General features: G+C 40.7%; 1 protein-coding gene across 1 annotated transcript in view; it reads left to right on the top strand.

Moving 5' to 3' along the window:
• MTPN (myotrophin) overlaps positions 1–7,817 on the top strand; it is a 51,042-nt gene extending 43,225 nt beyond the window's left edge. Inside the window, exon 4 of the mRNA XM_003813431.4 lies at positions 4,560–7,817. Coding sequence (XP_003813479.3) covers positions 4,560–4,646 — 87 coding nt within the window. The 3' untranslated portion in view covers positions 4,647–7,817. The remainder of the gene's footprint in view (positions 1–4,559) is intronic.
• Positions 7,818–16,953: the final 9,136 nt, after the last annotated feature.

Genomic DNA, 16,953 nt, shown 5'->3' with positions numbered 1-16,953 from the left:
CTTTAGAAAGAAAACCCTAGGTTGTAGTTGTCCACATGGCAGCCTAGGTAATCCTTGTGTCTCAGCTTTCCTTGCAGTAATTATGACTGTGTGTCTAACTAACTTTTAGGCTACTGGGGTATGCACAAATGATGTGTGTCACTTCCAAATCATTACAAAATATGAAGCCACTTGCTGTGGACTTTTCTCCTTATCTAGAAGGCTAGAAGCAGCTGTAGGACGAGCCAGCTCCAGACATATGGGTGAGGAGTGTACCCATGGGAGATCAACAGAATGGAAGGAACTTAGGTCCTTAGATGACCTTAAAGGACAGAGCCACCCTGCCAACCTGTGTGCTTGGCACTAAGACTGTTTTATAAGCAAGAAATAAATTAACTTAGTTCAATTCATTGTGTTTTAGTTTCTCTCTGTGGTAGCAATTTACCTTAAGAGTAACAGATTGGTTCATGAATTAGTCTGTTCTTACACTGCTATAGAGAACTACCTGAGACTGAGTGATTTATGAAGAGAAGAGGTTTAATTCACTCACAGTTCCTCACGCTGTACAAGAGGCATGGCTGGGGAGGCCTCAGGAAACTTAACAGTCCTGGCAGGAAGCAGTCATATCTTCTCATGGTGGCAGGAGAGAGTGTGAAGGGGGAGGTGCTACACACTTTTAAGCAACCAGGTCTCATGAGAACTCTACTCTATCACAAGACAGCACAAGGGGGTGAGGGGTGGTGCCAAACCATTAGCACCCGTGATCCAGTCACCTCCCACCAGGCCCCACCTCCAACATTGGGAATTATAGTTTGACTTGAGATTTGGGTGGGGACACAGAGCCAAACCATTTTAATTCATTAGTTTGTGGGACTGGGGAAAACTCAGGCTGTTACTGTAAGTGTTACCTTCTGATTCAGTCATTTGTGAGGATTGCATAGGGTTGCAATATTGGAACAACAGAGAGAAAATGACTAGTCATATTAGTCTGCTAGGTGCCACCAAGAGCAGTATTTACCTAGAAATAATTTGAACATCACTTACTTAACTATAAGAATTGATAAAAACACAGTTTTTACAGACCAGAATATAAAAGTTAATCTTGACAAAATAGAAAAGCTGGCAAATTAGGAGGTGGAGGGAGTGATGGGAAGGTTGAGAAAGTATCTTATAAAATTACTTCATGAGAATTGATGGAACAAGAAATACAGGTTTAAATAAATATCGTTTACATTTATAAAGAACAAAATATTTTAAGTATAAGAAATTAAGAAGGTCTGGGGAAGGGTGGTAGTGGTGAGCTAAAGGCCTATGTATGTAGCAGGAAGTCGAAAGATAAAATCTAAAGTTATAGCTCAAATATCAGCATGAGTATATTATTTAAAGCTATGCAAATAATTAAAAACAATTAGAAAAATGGTTTCTTCAAGGAAGGGATAGGGCCAAATATACTTAAATTCTTCAGTTACTTCAAAACTGGTTCATCTTTTTTTTTTTTTTTTGAGACTGAGTGAGTCTTGCTCAGTTGCCCAAGCTGGAGTGCAGCATCACGATCTCATCTCAGCTCACTGCAACCTCCGCCTCCTGGGTTCAAGTGATTCTCATGCCTTAGCCTCCGAAGTAGCTAGGATTACAGGTGTGTGCCATCACATGAGGCTAATTTTTATGTTTTTAGTAGAGATGGGGTTTTGCCATGTTGGCCGGGCTGGTCTCTAACTCCTGGCCTCAGGTGATCCACCTGCCTAGGCCTCCCAGAGTGCTGGGATTACAGCTGTGAGCCACTGCGCCTGGCCCTACATTTATTCTTCAGTATTGTATCCCTTTTGATGGTATTACAAATGGAATTTTTAAATTACATGTTTGAATTGTGAACCTTTTATCATTATGAAATGTCCCTCTTTGTCTCTAGTAATTTTTTTTATCTTAAGGCTTCTTTTGTCTGATATAAATATAGTCACTCTACTTCTAATTACTCAACTATTTTTAAAGAAGTATATATGTATATATATTTAGAATAGAAGAGTAGAAGGAAACACTAAGATGTTAACATTAGTTGTATCTAATGTATAGAATTACGAGTTTTCTGCGATAAGTTTGCATCATAATTAGGAAAAAGGTGACATATACATTTTAAAAATATTTTATCTAAATACTTCTGGTTGCAAATAGCAGAGATAGTCAACAAGCAGAAAAGGAATTTTTGAAAAGATGACTGGCCTAGTTGCAGAATCAACGGGAAAAGCTGGGCACCAGGTTGAGAAGAAATTGAGCTGTGGCAACTGCAGGGCTCTGGGTAGCAGGAACTTCTCAGCTTTTTCATCGAGGTGGTGCCCCAGAAATGAGTTCTAACTTCTTATATTTTCTTTTGATCTCTTCAATCAGGATTCAAAATCTAGGAGAGAGTATTCCACTTTCAAATCTTTGAAATTTGGTGAGGAAAATAAGCATCTCGGTTTTATAATCTTAGGACTATAGAGGACCCTGGGAATGGTTAAGGGGAACAGAAATACAGTTACAATGAATATGATCTAGTATTTGGTAGCTCAACAGGGCTACAGTAAATTGTTAACTGTTGTTAACAACTTACTGTTCACATTTGTTAACAATTTACTGTGTAATTTAAAATAAGTAAAAGAGCGGAATTAGAATGTTCTAACACAAAGAAATGATAAGGGCCCTGATTTGATCATTACACATTGTATGCCTGTATCAAAACATCACATACCCCATCTATATATATAACTGTTATGTACCCATAATAATTAAGAATTAAAATTTTAAAAAGCAAGAGGGGACAAATGATTCCCCAAGATGAAATTAGGGTGCTGCCATCAAATGGAGGGAAATAAACTCTGAGAGCTAAAAAGCAACAGAAGTTCACTATAATATGTAACTGTTAATGCAGAATTATAGTTGATAATGCTAGTCATAAAAATAGCCATCAAAATGAATAAGAAATAACTTTTTTGAATACAGTTATCCCTTAACCATTGTGGCGGGACTCACAGCACTGAAGTTCTCACGCACTGACGTCTCTCCCACTTGACCCTGAATTCCATGTCTTCCATGAAGCAGTTAAATTCATTTAGAAAATGAGGAAATAGAGACTTTTATAATAATACTGAGGAGGACTTTGTGATCATTTAACACTTCTTAAAATGTCATCTCCTCCCTGGTTTACCTAATCAGCCTGTACTTCCTTGTCAAGACTCAGCTCAGGCATTTTACCTCACCCCGGAAGACTTTCTCCCTTAAAACGCCCTCCTGCCACATCCTGTTCTGATTATGGGCCACTCATCCCTGTTACTGTTCTCTTCCCATGGTGTTGTGTTGGTTGAGTTGTCTGACTCTCATACCAGCCAGACTGGCAGACTCTTGTCTTATTTTTCTTTGATTCTCCAGTCCTTTACACGGTATGCGCACATTAAACATTCAGTAAATATTTGTTGAGTGAATGGGTGGATTTGCCAGAGAAGAGGATAAGGCATCCCATCTAGAGCCCGCATGGATAAAGGCATGAAACACAGCAGGAACTGGTGAGAAATTCTGTAGGATTAGAGCATGGAGCGGTTAACTGGAGAAGAGACTGGTAAAGCTGACCAGCGTTAGCCTCTAAAGGACCATATATGCCAAGTTTAAACAATTCTGTAGGTGTCAGGAACAAGCAGAAGAATGTGTGAGATTTGGCAAGGGGAGTGGGTCAGGACTCTAGAGAATGTGTGGTGAATAAATACTGGCTGGAGCTAGAGCTGGTAAACAGAACCCTCAGATGGTAGGATGTTGTCTCTGGGAGTTAAGAATCAGACCTGGTTTGGGAGCAGATTAACCTACCATGCACCTAGGCACTTTTCCAGGTGCTGGAGTACAGTGGTGAATTACTGCTCCCATGGAGCTTTCATCCAGAAAGGGTAGACTCATCCAGAAAGGGTAGACAGATGAAACAACATACAGGCACAAAAGGGCACATACACACTCTCAAAACCAGAATGCCGCGTTGCAGATAAAATGTTCCAAGGCAGCACTCTCCAGGTTAAGCTTTCAGAGCAGTCTGGTGTCTGCACTGAATATTTCCCTACAATATCGCAGGGAACCTTCTTATAGTCCGCATCTCAGGCATTTACTGCGAAGTTTTTACAAGTAAAATGACGAATACAGTATATGTTCTTGATGTATATAATACTGAATGCACTCTACAAAAAGTGTTTCAAATAAGAAAAAAATAATTTGTCACAGGAATACTTTAGCAAAGTGATTTACTTTTTCCCCGTTTCATACTGCACATAGGGATATTATTTTTAAAGCCTAATTAGATAAATATATGATAGTATAAATAAAAGCCAGTGATTGCCTGGGTTAATTTTGTACCTTACAATTCTTAGTGCCTGAAAAATAATGTGGCATTTTTACAATTAATCCATAATGTTGCCAACTTGTTTGTTTTTCTGCAGTAGAATAGACTCCACTAGTAAAGGAATTTTTAATTCTTGATGTAAACATTAACCTGTGCCATGCGAGCTAGTCTTACATTCCCTTCCCCCAGTTGTGGGCTCATTTAATGAGCCCTTTCCTCTCTTTTCCAGGGTGCTGATAAGACTGTGAAAGGCCCAGATGGACTGACCGCCTTTGAAGCCACTGACAACCAGGCAATCAAAGCTCTTCTCCAGTGATGGATGGATGGACTGATAACTCCGGAAGAATGACTCTCCTGTGGCCTCACACTGCTGCCTGTCTGTCTGTCACTCTCTATCTGCCAGCTTCTTCAGCTAAATACTTTAAGAGGGGTGAGGGGAGAGAGAAATTCATAACAAATCCGACTACCAGAAAAAAAAAAATTGTTTTGGAGGAGGGGCAAAAAGAACCATGATCAGGCTTTTACTGGGATTCCTGATCAAGTAAGCCTCTTCCCTTTCTAATAAAATATACACCTTATACCCAAGGGAGAGCAAAGACAAAATACACCAGTAACATTTGACCTTTTCAGCTCCCTAGCTAATTTATTAGATTGTGTTGAAGGTCTGATTCTACAAAGGCCAACTCTACATATTTGGTAGCCCTAACTGTCTGAGCAGTAGTGGCTGCTGTGATGTAAACTTAGGGTGCTGAGATAAGCAATTAGCTCTAGCCTTCTGCCTTAAGAATGCACTCTACTGGGGATTTCCTGGCATAGTTAAGAGCGCTGCCTATAAGGTTGGTGACCAAATCTTTCCTCGGTGATTTTAAGCTTTATGTGAAAGCTTAGTTAAGGTGAGGAGGGGCACACTCCTAAATTGCTGGATGACTGAACTTTGGATTTTCTCTCCCCTTTCACATGGATTTCATGTCTCTTTAGATAAAACTGACTAGTTTTATTTATAAAATCTTAAGTTTTGGAAGTCTAAAGGAGAAACCATTCCAGTATGCATATTTTTTTCTCCTCTAGATTCATACATTTATATAGCATTGAAACACTTTCAAACTCCTGCTGGTAGTAAAAGGGGATTTAAAAATAGAATCATAGCCATAAGCCTGTTAGTATCATATGAAGAGAGAACAGTTATCTTAGTACCTATGGATTTTCTTTATTTGCTGTTTGAATGGATTGACCTTGGTTATGTGTTGAGAATTAAGGAACATTCTTTGGAATGCCTCTCTCAGACCCATCTTGGAGGCTGATTACTTACTGCACCAAAGCTATCACTGGGGTGAGATTTACTGTTTGGACAAATTTAGCCCCATCCCTTCAAAAATACACTTGTAACCAGGTTTCCCAGAGTTGTTGATAGGCTTCTGCTGAACATATGCCAACCCACCTGCATAATATATTTTTGTTGCTTTTATAAATCATGCATTACATAAAGTGTGACAACTTCAAAATGTATTCTCTGTTCTTGGAATACAGTGCCCTAAAATGGTGTTCTTATGACCTGCAGAAAATATTTACACATATTTCCAAATATTTATTTCATGAGCAGTACAGCTAATTAAAATATATAAGCTTAAATTTTATATCTTACATTTAAAATATTAAGATTCCTTTGACTTGCCATCCATATAAGCTTGCTAAAAATATTAAGACCAAGTCATGCAATAATTGAATGTACCTCAAATTTTTAGAGAGGGGAGGGTGGGTTAGGGACTGATACTCAGATTGTGGATAATAATTGAATTGGTTTTTAAAGGCAACATAGCATTCTACAGCAGGGTTAAACTATTATCAAGAGCAGTCACCCTGGTTAATAACAAGTTTTACTGATCAGTTGCTGGTTGGTTGGTTGGTTGGCATGTGGGTGTGTGGGTGTATAGGTGTGTGTGGGTGTGTGTGTGTATTTTTCCCCATGAGTCCTTTTTTTAATCCTGTGGCTTTTTCACTTACAACTAGCCTAACCCTGTAATTTTCCTACATCCAAGAAAACAATCACAAAATAGTGGTTTAAATACTTTGTTGTATTTGGCTAATTTTGCTGTCTTAATGCAGCCTATTAAGAGTTGGGTTAAAAATCAGTAATCAGTACTTTATTACATCACTGAACTGAAATATGGAGACATCCTCATTGAAAATGGAGGGCACTCTATCAGTCTATAACTATCAACGTAGTGCAACAGGGTGTTTTGATACCTTTGTTTTCACCTCTTGACATAATGCTATTTAAAGGCTTGAATTTTTCCCTTTATATAATTTTCACCTTTACTTTCAAAGTGTTTTGTTGTAGTTGGCTATTGCAGAGAGTGCATTGTCCTATCATTCCTAAACCTGGTCTGCTTTCTACATTCATGGTATGGAAACCATGTGATTCTTTGTACAGTTTATCCTGATGTTGCTTGTAATGCAGTAGAGGCTATTTCGCCTTCCCTTTTCTTTCTCAACCTTTTTGTAAACCCTATAATTATGAAGCGATTGCTTGAGAAAATAACATATAAACATAGAATAGAATAGACTGACCAAGATGGTTCACAGTTTCTTTTTTTAACTAGGTTATTTATAATGTATTTCTGAACCACTTGGCAGACAAATTCACAACACTTAATGTTCATATTTTGAGTAAAGGAAGCTAAAACCATGTTTGCTTTCTGGTACTACATGCATTAGCAAAAGGTTAAGTAAGTTTTGTTCTCCACTGAAGTAATACTTAACATCTCAGAAAAAATTTTGCATGTTCTGTAGTTTTGTATTAAATCAGTCATTTCATATGCACTATATCAAGTACAAACAGGTAGTTTACCTGTTTATAGTAGTGTACTAACAAAGTCTCCCTTGCAGCTTCAGACTGTTATCTATAGGCTTATCGTTCAAATACAGCACTTGAATATCCCAAGTAGTTCTTCTACGCATAGCTCACCTTTCTAAACCCAGTTAAGCATGGAAGAGAGGTAGTAGGTAGGTGCAGTGTGTGGAAGCTGCAAACAAGTAGGCCTTTTATTCATTGATTTCTTTTCCCAAGTACTGGATTTTAAATCTGTATGTATCTGTTTGATTTTTTTTTCTAATATTTCAGTTGAGCTGCTGTTTTCTTCCATGCAATATTGTATACTCAATTGTGTATAGAAGAAGCTGGTGAGAGTGCCCTCCTACATAAATAAGCAATTGCAGTGTTTTGCATGCAAAATATAAAAAATTTAAATTGTCCTGATTCTATTTTGTAAATGGAGAAACAATCATATCTTTCTAAGCGGTAATGGAGGAAGACTAGTGCTTTGTGCATTTTGATATATTTGAGTTCATTTTTTCCACAATGTCATACTTTTGACGCAGTTGGGTTTCTCATAAGTATCCTAGTTCATGTACATCCGAATGCTAAATAATACTGTGTTTTAAGTTTTGTGTTGCAAGAACAAATGGAATAAACTTGAATTGTGCTACAGCTAATGTGTCAGCAGCATTTTTCTCAGTTATTATCACCTTCCTTTTGTAGTCATCTCTACAACTATACCAGAAGCTTGATTGACTCAAACATTTAGTTAATCTTATCCCACTTCTAGAAAAAAATGAGTGGAGGGAAAATAAAACATAAAGATTTAATTGAAATAAACCTTACCAGTCTTTGAAAGGATTTGCTTTTGTGTCAGTCTCCTGACATTGTTTTACTGTAACTTCAGTAACGCTCCTGGTTGACGGGGAGCAGGGTGTAGCCAGCACATCCCAGATCGTCAGGATCTTCAGGGGGCTTGAAGAAAATGGAGTCGTGGTTAAACCTCTGATCCTTTCATTGCTCATCTAAGTTGCTCCACATTTCTTGGAGATCTGCATTTCCCAAACTCAACTACGAGCACTTTTTTAGAGTGTAATTTTCAGGATGAGTGATCACTTTGAACCTTAAAACTGAACAAAATTAAATACAAAATCAGTTTGATTGTGTTGTAATCTTGTTAGCACCAGAAGACTATTGCAGTTTACTTTTAGTGACAGAAAAAAAGTATATATGTGCAGATACTAAGTTACAGCAAAAGCTGTATTTTAGAACTTTCACGTTGTTGACTGAAGTATAAATGGGGACCATGTACGGCTTTAGGTGGAAGTGTTTACAGAAATTTTTTAAGTTCTCATTTTAAGAATTGGAATCTAGGACCGGCGCAGTGGCTCACGCCTGTAATCCCAGCACTTTGGGAGGCTGAGGCAAGGAAGATCACTTGAGCCCAGGAGTTCGAGACCAACCTGGGCAACAGAGGGAGACTGAGTCTCTACAAAAAATTAAAAAACAATTAGCTGGGTATGGTGGCAAGTGCCTGTAGACCCAGCTACTTGGGAGGCTGAGGTGGGAGGATTGCTTGAGACTGAGAGGTTTGAGGCTACAGTGAGTGAGCTGTGTTTGTGCCACTGCACTCCAGTCTAGGTGACAAAGCGAGACCCACTCTGAAAAAAAGAATTGGGGTCTGTAAAGAAAGTTTAAATCTGGTTAAATTCATTTTAAAGGGAATAGAGTCCCCTTATATAATGATTGAAGAACAGACCAGCATATGTGGATGGAAGGCACACATCTGGTGGAAAGAAAGAGCTTACAGGGAAATTAGTTTGCCATTAGAGAATAGCTGTCATAGAACTTTTCATGCAGCACAGTATACCAGACCACCATAAGATTTTTTTTTTCTTTTTCTGTAGCATCAGTGATTCTCAAAATGTGGTCTCTACACCAACAGCATCGCCATAACCTGGAAGCTTGATAAAAATGCAAGCTTTTGGACGCTAGCCAAGACCTACTGAATCAAACTCGGGCTGGACCCAACAGTCTATGTTGTAACAAGCCCTCTAGGTGATTCTGATGCGTGCTGAAGTTTGAGGACCATTGAATAAGACCATAAGAGCAAGAAACAGTCAAATAGCCTATAAATAGATGCCATCAGGCATGACTTCCTAAAGAGAAAGTAAATGGAAGCCTTTAACATGTGAAGTGTAGCAAAACTGGCCAAGTTTTGAAGCTCCAGATGCCCAGGAAAATCTTTAAAAATGAGTTTCAAAGGTATATTCTGGCCAAAAGAAGTCAGGGTGAAATGTAACAATGGTTCCAAAGGTGTAATACTGGTGAAAATGACCCTTAGTTATTCTTAGGGGGTTTTTCCGCCTTATGTCCCCAAAGCTGGATTCCTGAGACTCAAGCCTTACCCTTACCTTACCTTTCCTTGAATTCCAAAGTAAAGTGGAAGGTGGAAGCCGGGCACAGTGGCTCACGCCTGTAATCCCAGCACTTTGGGAGGCCAAGGTGGGCAGATCACTTGAGGTCAGGAGTTTGAGACCAGCCTGGCCAACATGGGAAAACCCCATCTCTACCAATAATACAAAAATTAGTTGGGTGTGATGGCGCACGCAGCTCCTTGGGAGGGTGAGGCACAAGAATCGCTTGAACCCAGGAGGCAGAGGTTGCAGTGAGCCGAGATCGCACCACTGCACTCCAGCCTGGGCAACAGAATGAAACTGTCTCAGAAAAAAAAAAAGTGGAGGGCTGGGAGAGACATGCAAAGAATTCTTGGGACCTATGACATGAACTGCAGTCTCATGCTTTTTATATGCAGGTCATTGTGGGGTGCAGGACTGGCAGGCAGAGCCACTCTGGGAGGAAGTCAAAAGCTGCTTTCTCAGCCCAATGCCCCGTTTGCTGTCACAGTGTGCTGTGAAGATGGATTCCCCACTGCAGTGGGTGTGCTGCTGGCTTGGAAACAGCAGTCTTGGGGTGGCCAGGTTCCCTGGAGTGGAGTGTCCCAATTTCTCCGCACAGTGGAGTGGCTTTTGCCCTCCGTTTTTCTTTATGGGTGGCCACTCATCCTATCCAACTAACTAGGTCCTGTGTCAGGTCAACGATGTTACCCAGATACCAGCCAGATCATCACACATCAGCCATGGGATATTTTTCTCCAAGGCTTTTACTTCCTTAAAATATGATTGCTGATTGAGAAGAGAGAATTTAACAACAGCTTTAATAGCACCTGGCCCTCGATAGACATTTCACTGTGTTTGTTCTGAATGATGACGTAAAACCATTATACAGTAAAATGTGAAAACAGCTTTGATTCAGTAAATCCTGCCCTAGAAAAGACTATTAGAAGAGCCATGAGGCTACCTGTGTCCATGTACCCAAATATTGACCATGGAGCCTCATAAGTACTACTGATATTGATTGCAAACTGAAATCAATGATGTGAAGACAAATATCACAGAGTCACAACAATTCACTGAGGAAATGCTGAGCGTGGGTCAAATGCAGGTCACTGTGAGACATCATGACACATACTCAGGCACAGCTATACATGACAAAGCAAAACAAAGCATTGTCTGGCCACTCCAGCAACTTCTGTGACTCAGCAGCTGAAGCAGCAAGGTTGGTCTTATTTCCACTGTTTTGATAGAACAGTGGATCACGTGTCTGGCAACACTCGTAGCAACAGCATCTTGTCACACAAAGGAAAATAATACATAGACAATTCCTAGCCACCAGATGTTGGTTTTGAGAATACTACTAGATAGACTTTTTTAAAATAAGCTATAGTTTTCTTTTTTTTTTTTTTTTTTTTTTTGAGACAGAGTCTTGCTTTGTTACCCAGGCTGGAGTGCAGTGGTGCAATCTTGGCTCACTGCAACCTCCGCCTCCCGGGTTCATGCGATTCTCCCTGCCTCAGCCTCCTGAGTAGCTGGGATTACAGGCACCCACCATCACGCCTGGCTAATTTTTGTATTTTTAGTAGAGACGGGGTTTTGCCATGTTGGCCAGGCTGGTCTCGAACTCCTGACCTCAGGTGATCCGCCCGCCTCGGCCTCCAAAAGTGCTGGGATTACAGGCATGAGCCACCACGCCCATTTTTCTAAGGTTTTACTTACAAATCTGGAAGTGTCTTGTATACCTATATCCTCTTCCTAGTATCTAATAATGTTCCGTATGTTTATACACATCCCCTGTGGCAAGCTACCAAATCTAATTACGTCACTGCTACTCTGTGATTTGCTATCAAATTTCATTAGGCTTGAAAGTCTTCAGATCAAAACTAATTTATGGTAATTTTTCAGTTAATAGTTCATGAGATTAGACCACAACACTATGAACCTAGAAACTCTGTAATATAGCATTCTTATTTAAAATTATCACTTAAGGGAGTTAGGGTTTTATGACATTTTGATGTTAGTTTCACCATTTTAACTGAACATTTACTATGATCTGGGGACCATTCTAAATATTTTATGTGAACTGACTCATTTGATCTTCCTAATAATCCTATGAGGTGGGAATATTGCCATCCCTATTTTTAGATGATCAAACTAAAATGAGAGGTTAAGTGACTTGCTTATGGTCACAGAACTAGTTAGTGGTAAAGCCAGGCAGTCTGGCTATAAAGTTTGTGCTTTCTACACTTATATTGCCTCTCCAACTCTCACTGAATCAACTAATTACATTTTATTCTATGAATACAGCTTTTTCTAAGACTCTTTAAAAGATACTTGGAAAATTTTATATGGACTTGTTTATGATTTTAAACAATTACAAATCTTACGCATTGATCTGGATGAAATCAAGTTCTACAAAGACAACATTTAATTTTCAAGTTTGAGAAGTAACAATACTTTAGTGTAATAAACAATTTTTTTGACAGTCTAGAAAATTGTGATATAATCAAGAATTGACAAACCATGGTCCCCAGGCCAAATCTGGCCCATTGCCTGTTTTTGTAAATAAAGTTTTGCTGGAACACAGCCATGCTCATTCACTTACATATTACCTATGACTGCTTCCAACACTTCAACAGCAAAGGTGAGCAGTTGCAACAGATGTAGTTCATGAAGCCCACAATATTTATTATCTGGCCCTTCACAGAAAAAGTTTGCCAACCCCAAGATATAGATGTTTAGAAGGCATAGGTTGAGAAATACTCCCAAGGATTGGCCAGCACCTCATTACAGAGGGGTTAGCAAAATCATGAAAGAATGTAATGAGTTAGTTGAAGCAAATGAAAGGCCAAACCCATTAATAACACACCACTCTTTATGCCTGAAGTAGACTGTTACAATAATGGTCCCCAGTGAATCATGCCTATGGGTATCTGTGTCCTTATATAATCCCTTTGTATATTCACTCTTGATCTTGGCTGTGTGACTTGCTTGGCCCATCAAACATGAAGCCGGGAGAAGCTTGACAAGTGCTTCCTCATTAGAGCTTGCCTTCCTGGATCTTAGCATGGAACGAAGTCTGGAGTCACACTGCAGAAGAGGCCACATGAAGAACTGAGGTGTCCCAGCCAACAGCCCCAGCTAACCACCGGACATGTAAGTGGGGCCGTCCTGAACCATCTAGCCTCAGTCAATCCCCAGATAACTGCAGCAGCATGAGTGACCAGAAGGAGAACCAGCAGCTGAGCTCAGTCCAAACTGCAGACCATGAACAAATACAAAGAGGTGACTTTAAGCCACCAGATTTAGGCACAGTTTTTTTATGCAACACTTGACACAGTGCCCTAGCTGATGGATGTCTGATGAGAAATTAGGAGCATCACCTACAGACAGGAAAATATGTCTAAATATTAAAAATGACCCAAAAAATGATACCCATGAGATAACAAGCAAATACCATTAAGGACCCAGGATTTCCTTTTCTTTAAACTCTTGAAGGAAAGAAAAATAGATTAAATAACAAAAACCTTTGCCTTCCATCTAGGAATGGTTAGGTCCTGTAAATAATCAACTCTCGTGTTTCTCTCTATGGAATCCTTTTTATCCCTATCTACCCAGACAGAATAGAGTCTCTCACATCCTTGTAGATTTTTCTTTCTGCCTGCTGGATGATTCAAAGGCTGGTAGGGATTTGCTGGTGATATGACTTGGCTGTGTCCCCACCCAAATCTCATCTTGAATTGTAGCTCCCATAATTCCCATGTGTTATGGGAGGGACCCAGTGGGAGATAATTGAATCATGGGGGCGGTTTCCATATTGTTCTCATGGTAGTGAATAAGTCTCATGAGATCTGATGATTTTATAAGGGGTTTCCCTTTTCACTTGACTCTCATTCTCTCTTGCCTGCCACCATGTAAGACGTGCCTTTCACCTTTCACCATGATGTAAGGCTTTCTCAGCCACATGGAACTGTGATTCCATTAAATCTCTTAATCTTTATAAATTACCCAGTCTCAGGTATGTCTTTATCAGCAGTATGAAAATGGACTAATATAGCTGGTATGAGCCAAGTAACTGACAAGCCAGTGACTTTAAGGCAAATTATTATAATAATGAGAAAAGGTTGTGGCTTAAATAGCAGTTGTGGGGTGCAAAGAGGGAGCAGGACATCGTGGAACAAAGCCAAGCCACAGTGCTGACATCCTCACCAAGAGTCCCAGGCTAACCACAGGACAAGCCTGTTGGCCTTCCTGCTGGAGGAGGAGAAGGCAAGTGAGCCTTGTCCATGGCCAGCAAGGTGTGAGTATGCAGGTGGCATCCCGAACAGTAGAGCAGCACGGGGTCCCTAACACTTCATGCTTTCACTTCATATCAGCACTTCCTCTCTCAACCCAGACCCATGCAGTCATTTCAAAGCAGCTCCCTTGAGGTCCACACTAGCCCATGGTCACCCCAGAAGCTAACAATTGCCCCCAGGTACAGGACTGAGAAGGAAGAGAGAAGTTAAAGGGCAGGGAAAGGAGAAGCATGATTTGTGGAACATAAATAATAAAGAGAACCAAAATTTCTACCATATACAGCTACAAACACAGCTACAAAACAAACAGCTACAAAAAAATACAGCTACAAAACAAACTTGGGCCATTTCAGCTTGTAATGCATTTAACGGAGGTAGATGGTGAGGATAGTCAGCCTCTACATTGTAAGCTCATTCATTCAACAAATATTCAAGGCTGGGTGCAGTGGCTCACACCTGCAATCTCAGCACTTTGGGAGGCCAAGGCAGGTGGATCATTTGAGCCCAGGAGTTCAAGACCACCCTGGGCAACATGGTGAAGCCCAGTCTCTACAAAATAAAAGATAAAAAAAATTAGCCGGGCATGGTGGTGTGCACCTTTGGTCTCAGCTACATGGGAGGCCAAGCGGGGAGGATCGCTCGAGCCTGAGAGGCAGAGGTTGCAGTGAGCCAAGACTGCACCACTGCACTCCAGCCTGGGTAACAGACTGAGATTCTGTCTCGAAAAAAAAAAAAGAGAGAGAAAGAGAAATATCAATGGAGTGTCTAAATGTGTGCCAGGCCCCATGTGGGCACTATAGATGTTGCAATAAATACAGCATTTCTGACATGACTCCTGCCACGTAGGGCTTATTTCCTAGTAGGAGAGGGGAAAAAATATCTATTTGTAAATAAAATAATTACAAGTCATGATGTGTGCTGGAAGGAAACAGACAAACTAGATGGGATGGCAGAGAGGAGCCACCTGCTCTTGGAGTGTAAGTGCCTACGTCTTACTCAGGTGTGTGCCTCTCGCAGTGTTTACATTTGAATGCAATGTTGTAGCCTCAGAGAGCTAAGCTCCACGTGGTTAGATCTTTTCCCTATTTCAATTTATGGGGTTGCAACATTGACGCAGGCTGAGTGACAGAAGGGAAGGTGGCAGACAGCAGCAGCACTGGGACCAGAGGAGAGGTTAAGCAAGCCTTCCGGGAATGGCCTGCCCTTGCTAGTGCATCTCCTGCAGGGTGGCCTGGGAAGTGAGGTCCCCAGCCATCTCTCTGTGCTGTGGTGCACTCACTCATCAGGGGCAAGCAGCGGGTCCCAACCCTGATGGGTTCTACTCCAGAGCTCTCTAACTGGACTGCCCTCATGGGACCACATAGGAGACAGAAGCCCAGCTCTCCCAGGTCTCTGCAGCAACCTACTAATACTTCAGATCCAGGAAGAGAGCTGCACCTGCGTTTGGCAATCTTCTGGAACAGGAACGTGGTTCCCAGGCTTTATCACACCAAGCAGCTGTGTTTTCCAATATCTCCTCGTCTCCCTAAGCACAGGGGTAATAGGGATTGGTTTTCATTTTTTTCTCACTCCTTCCTTTTCTTTTTGAATGTACCATTGCATAAATCCTGTAGTTCATCTTGTTCTATAGCTATGAGTTTAAATCTCATTTCATGTCATTGTTAGCAATTCTTTCCATAATGGTAATAATCAATAAAAACCCTAGTTAAAACCTGGACAGCTGCCACCCCTTGACCACAGCCAGGGGAAAAAGTATTGCTGTGGTTTTTGATGGTGCTGAGGAGAACAAGGAATTCCTCTCTGAGGATAACCAAACCAAATGCAGAATGTTTTGGTTGTATGACCCAGGTAGGTTACCCTTTAAAAGTTTAAATTCCTTTATTTCAGAAAGTTGAAAAGGCATAACTTCAAAAGGAAGTGAAGTTTCACTCGTTAAAAATTAGGAAGTTTTTTTAAAAATCACATACCTGTGGCCCAGAACATTCTCATTTGATGAAATTTATTTCCATTTTCCTGAAATAGTCTTGATTTTTATTACGAGAGTCAAATACATTACTTAATATGCCTGCTAAGTTACAAAGGATTAAACAAAGAGAAAGTATCTTTGTTTATTATTATTTTTCTCTTGCCACAGTTCTTTATTTGGGTTAAGGATTGCCTTGTGTTTCCTGACACATTTTTAGGAAAGGATTTTGTTTAGAGTTTTGCCACGTAGTGAATGAACTTGACAACCTTTTTGCCAAAAATCACATCTGTATTTTGCTCCCACTCTTTCCCTCTGAAGTTGTCTGCTTGTGAACGAGAAAGCACATGTATGCTTTCATAAGGCTGTGGGCTCATTACGTCAAAGGGGATGGCATGGAAGCAGATTCCAAATACAGGATGCTGGGCCGCAGGAGGTGTGCTCGGGCCGGCCACCGAGGAGGAGCACTTCCTTCCTCCACACTGTGTTATGTTCTCCCCTGCACACATTGAGAGACATCAGTCCTTAGCACACAGACGAACTTGCATCCTGAAAGAACTTGTCCATGTTTCTTGTGCTCACAGTTGGCCAAGTTGTAAAGTGTTTCCCAGAGGCCCAGAGGCCCAGAGATAATTCTAACACCAGTAACTATACCTATATCTGTCTGTATTAGTCTGTTCTCACACTGCTATAACGATACTACCCAAGACTGGATAACTTATAAAGGAAAGAGGTTTAATTGACTCATAGTTCCACATGGCTGGGGAGGCCTCGGGAAACTTACAATCACGGTGGAAAGCGAAGGGGAAGCAAAGACCTTCACAAGGCGGCAGGAGAGAGAAAGAGGAACTGCCAAACCCTCATAAAACATCAGGTCGTGTGAGAACTTACTCCTTATCACAAAAACAGCATGGGGGAACCTGCCCACATGATGCAATCGCTTCCCACCTGGTCCCTCCCTCAACACATGGGGATTACAATTTGAGATGAGATTTGGGTGGGGACGCAAAGCCAAACCATATCACCATCCAATGGAAATGAAATATAAAGATTTTCATTATCCCCTGCTTCCCTCTCCTGAGGATGCTTAATGGGTCTAATAAGGTATAAGACCACCCAGACCTCCACAGAATAATCAAGAGTTTGATGAG

This window comes from Pan paniscus, chromosome 6, assembly GCF_029289425.2.
Source record: "Pan paniscus chromosome 6, NHGRI_mPanPan1-v2.0_pri, whole genome shotgun sequence".
NCBI classification, from domain to species: domain Eukaryota; kingdom Metazoa; phylum Chordata; class Mammalia; order Primates; family Hominidae; genus Pan; species Pan paniscus.
Note: the sequence above shows the minus strand (reverse complement) of the source record. Positions and strands in the feature narration are given on the sequence as shown.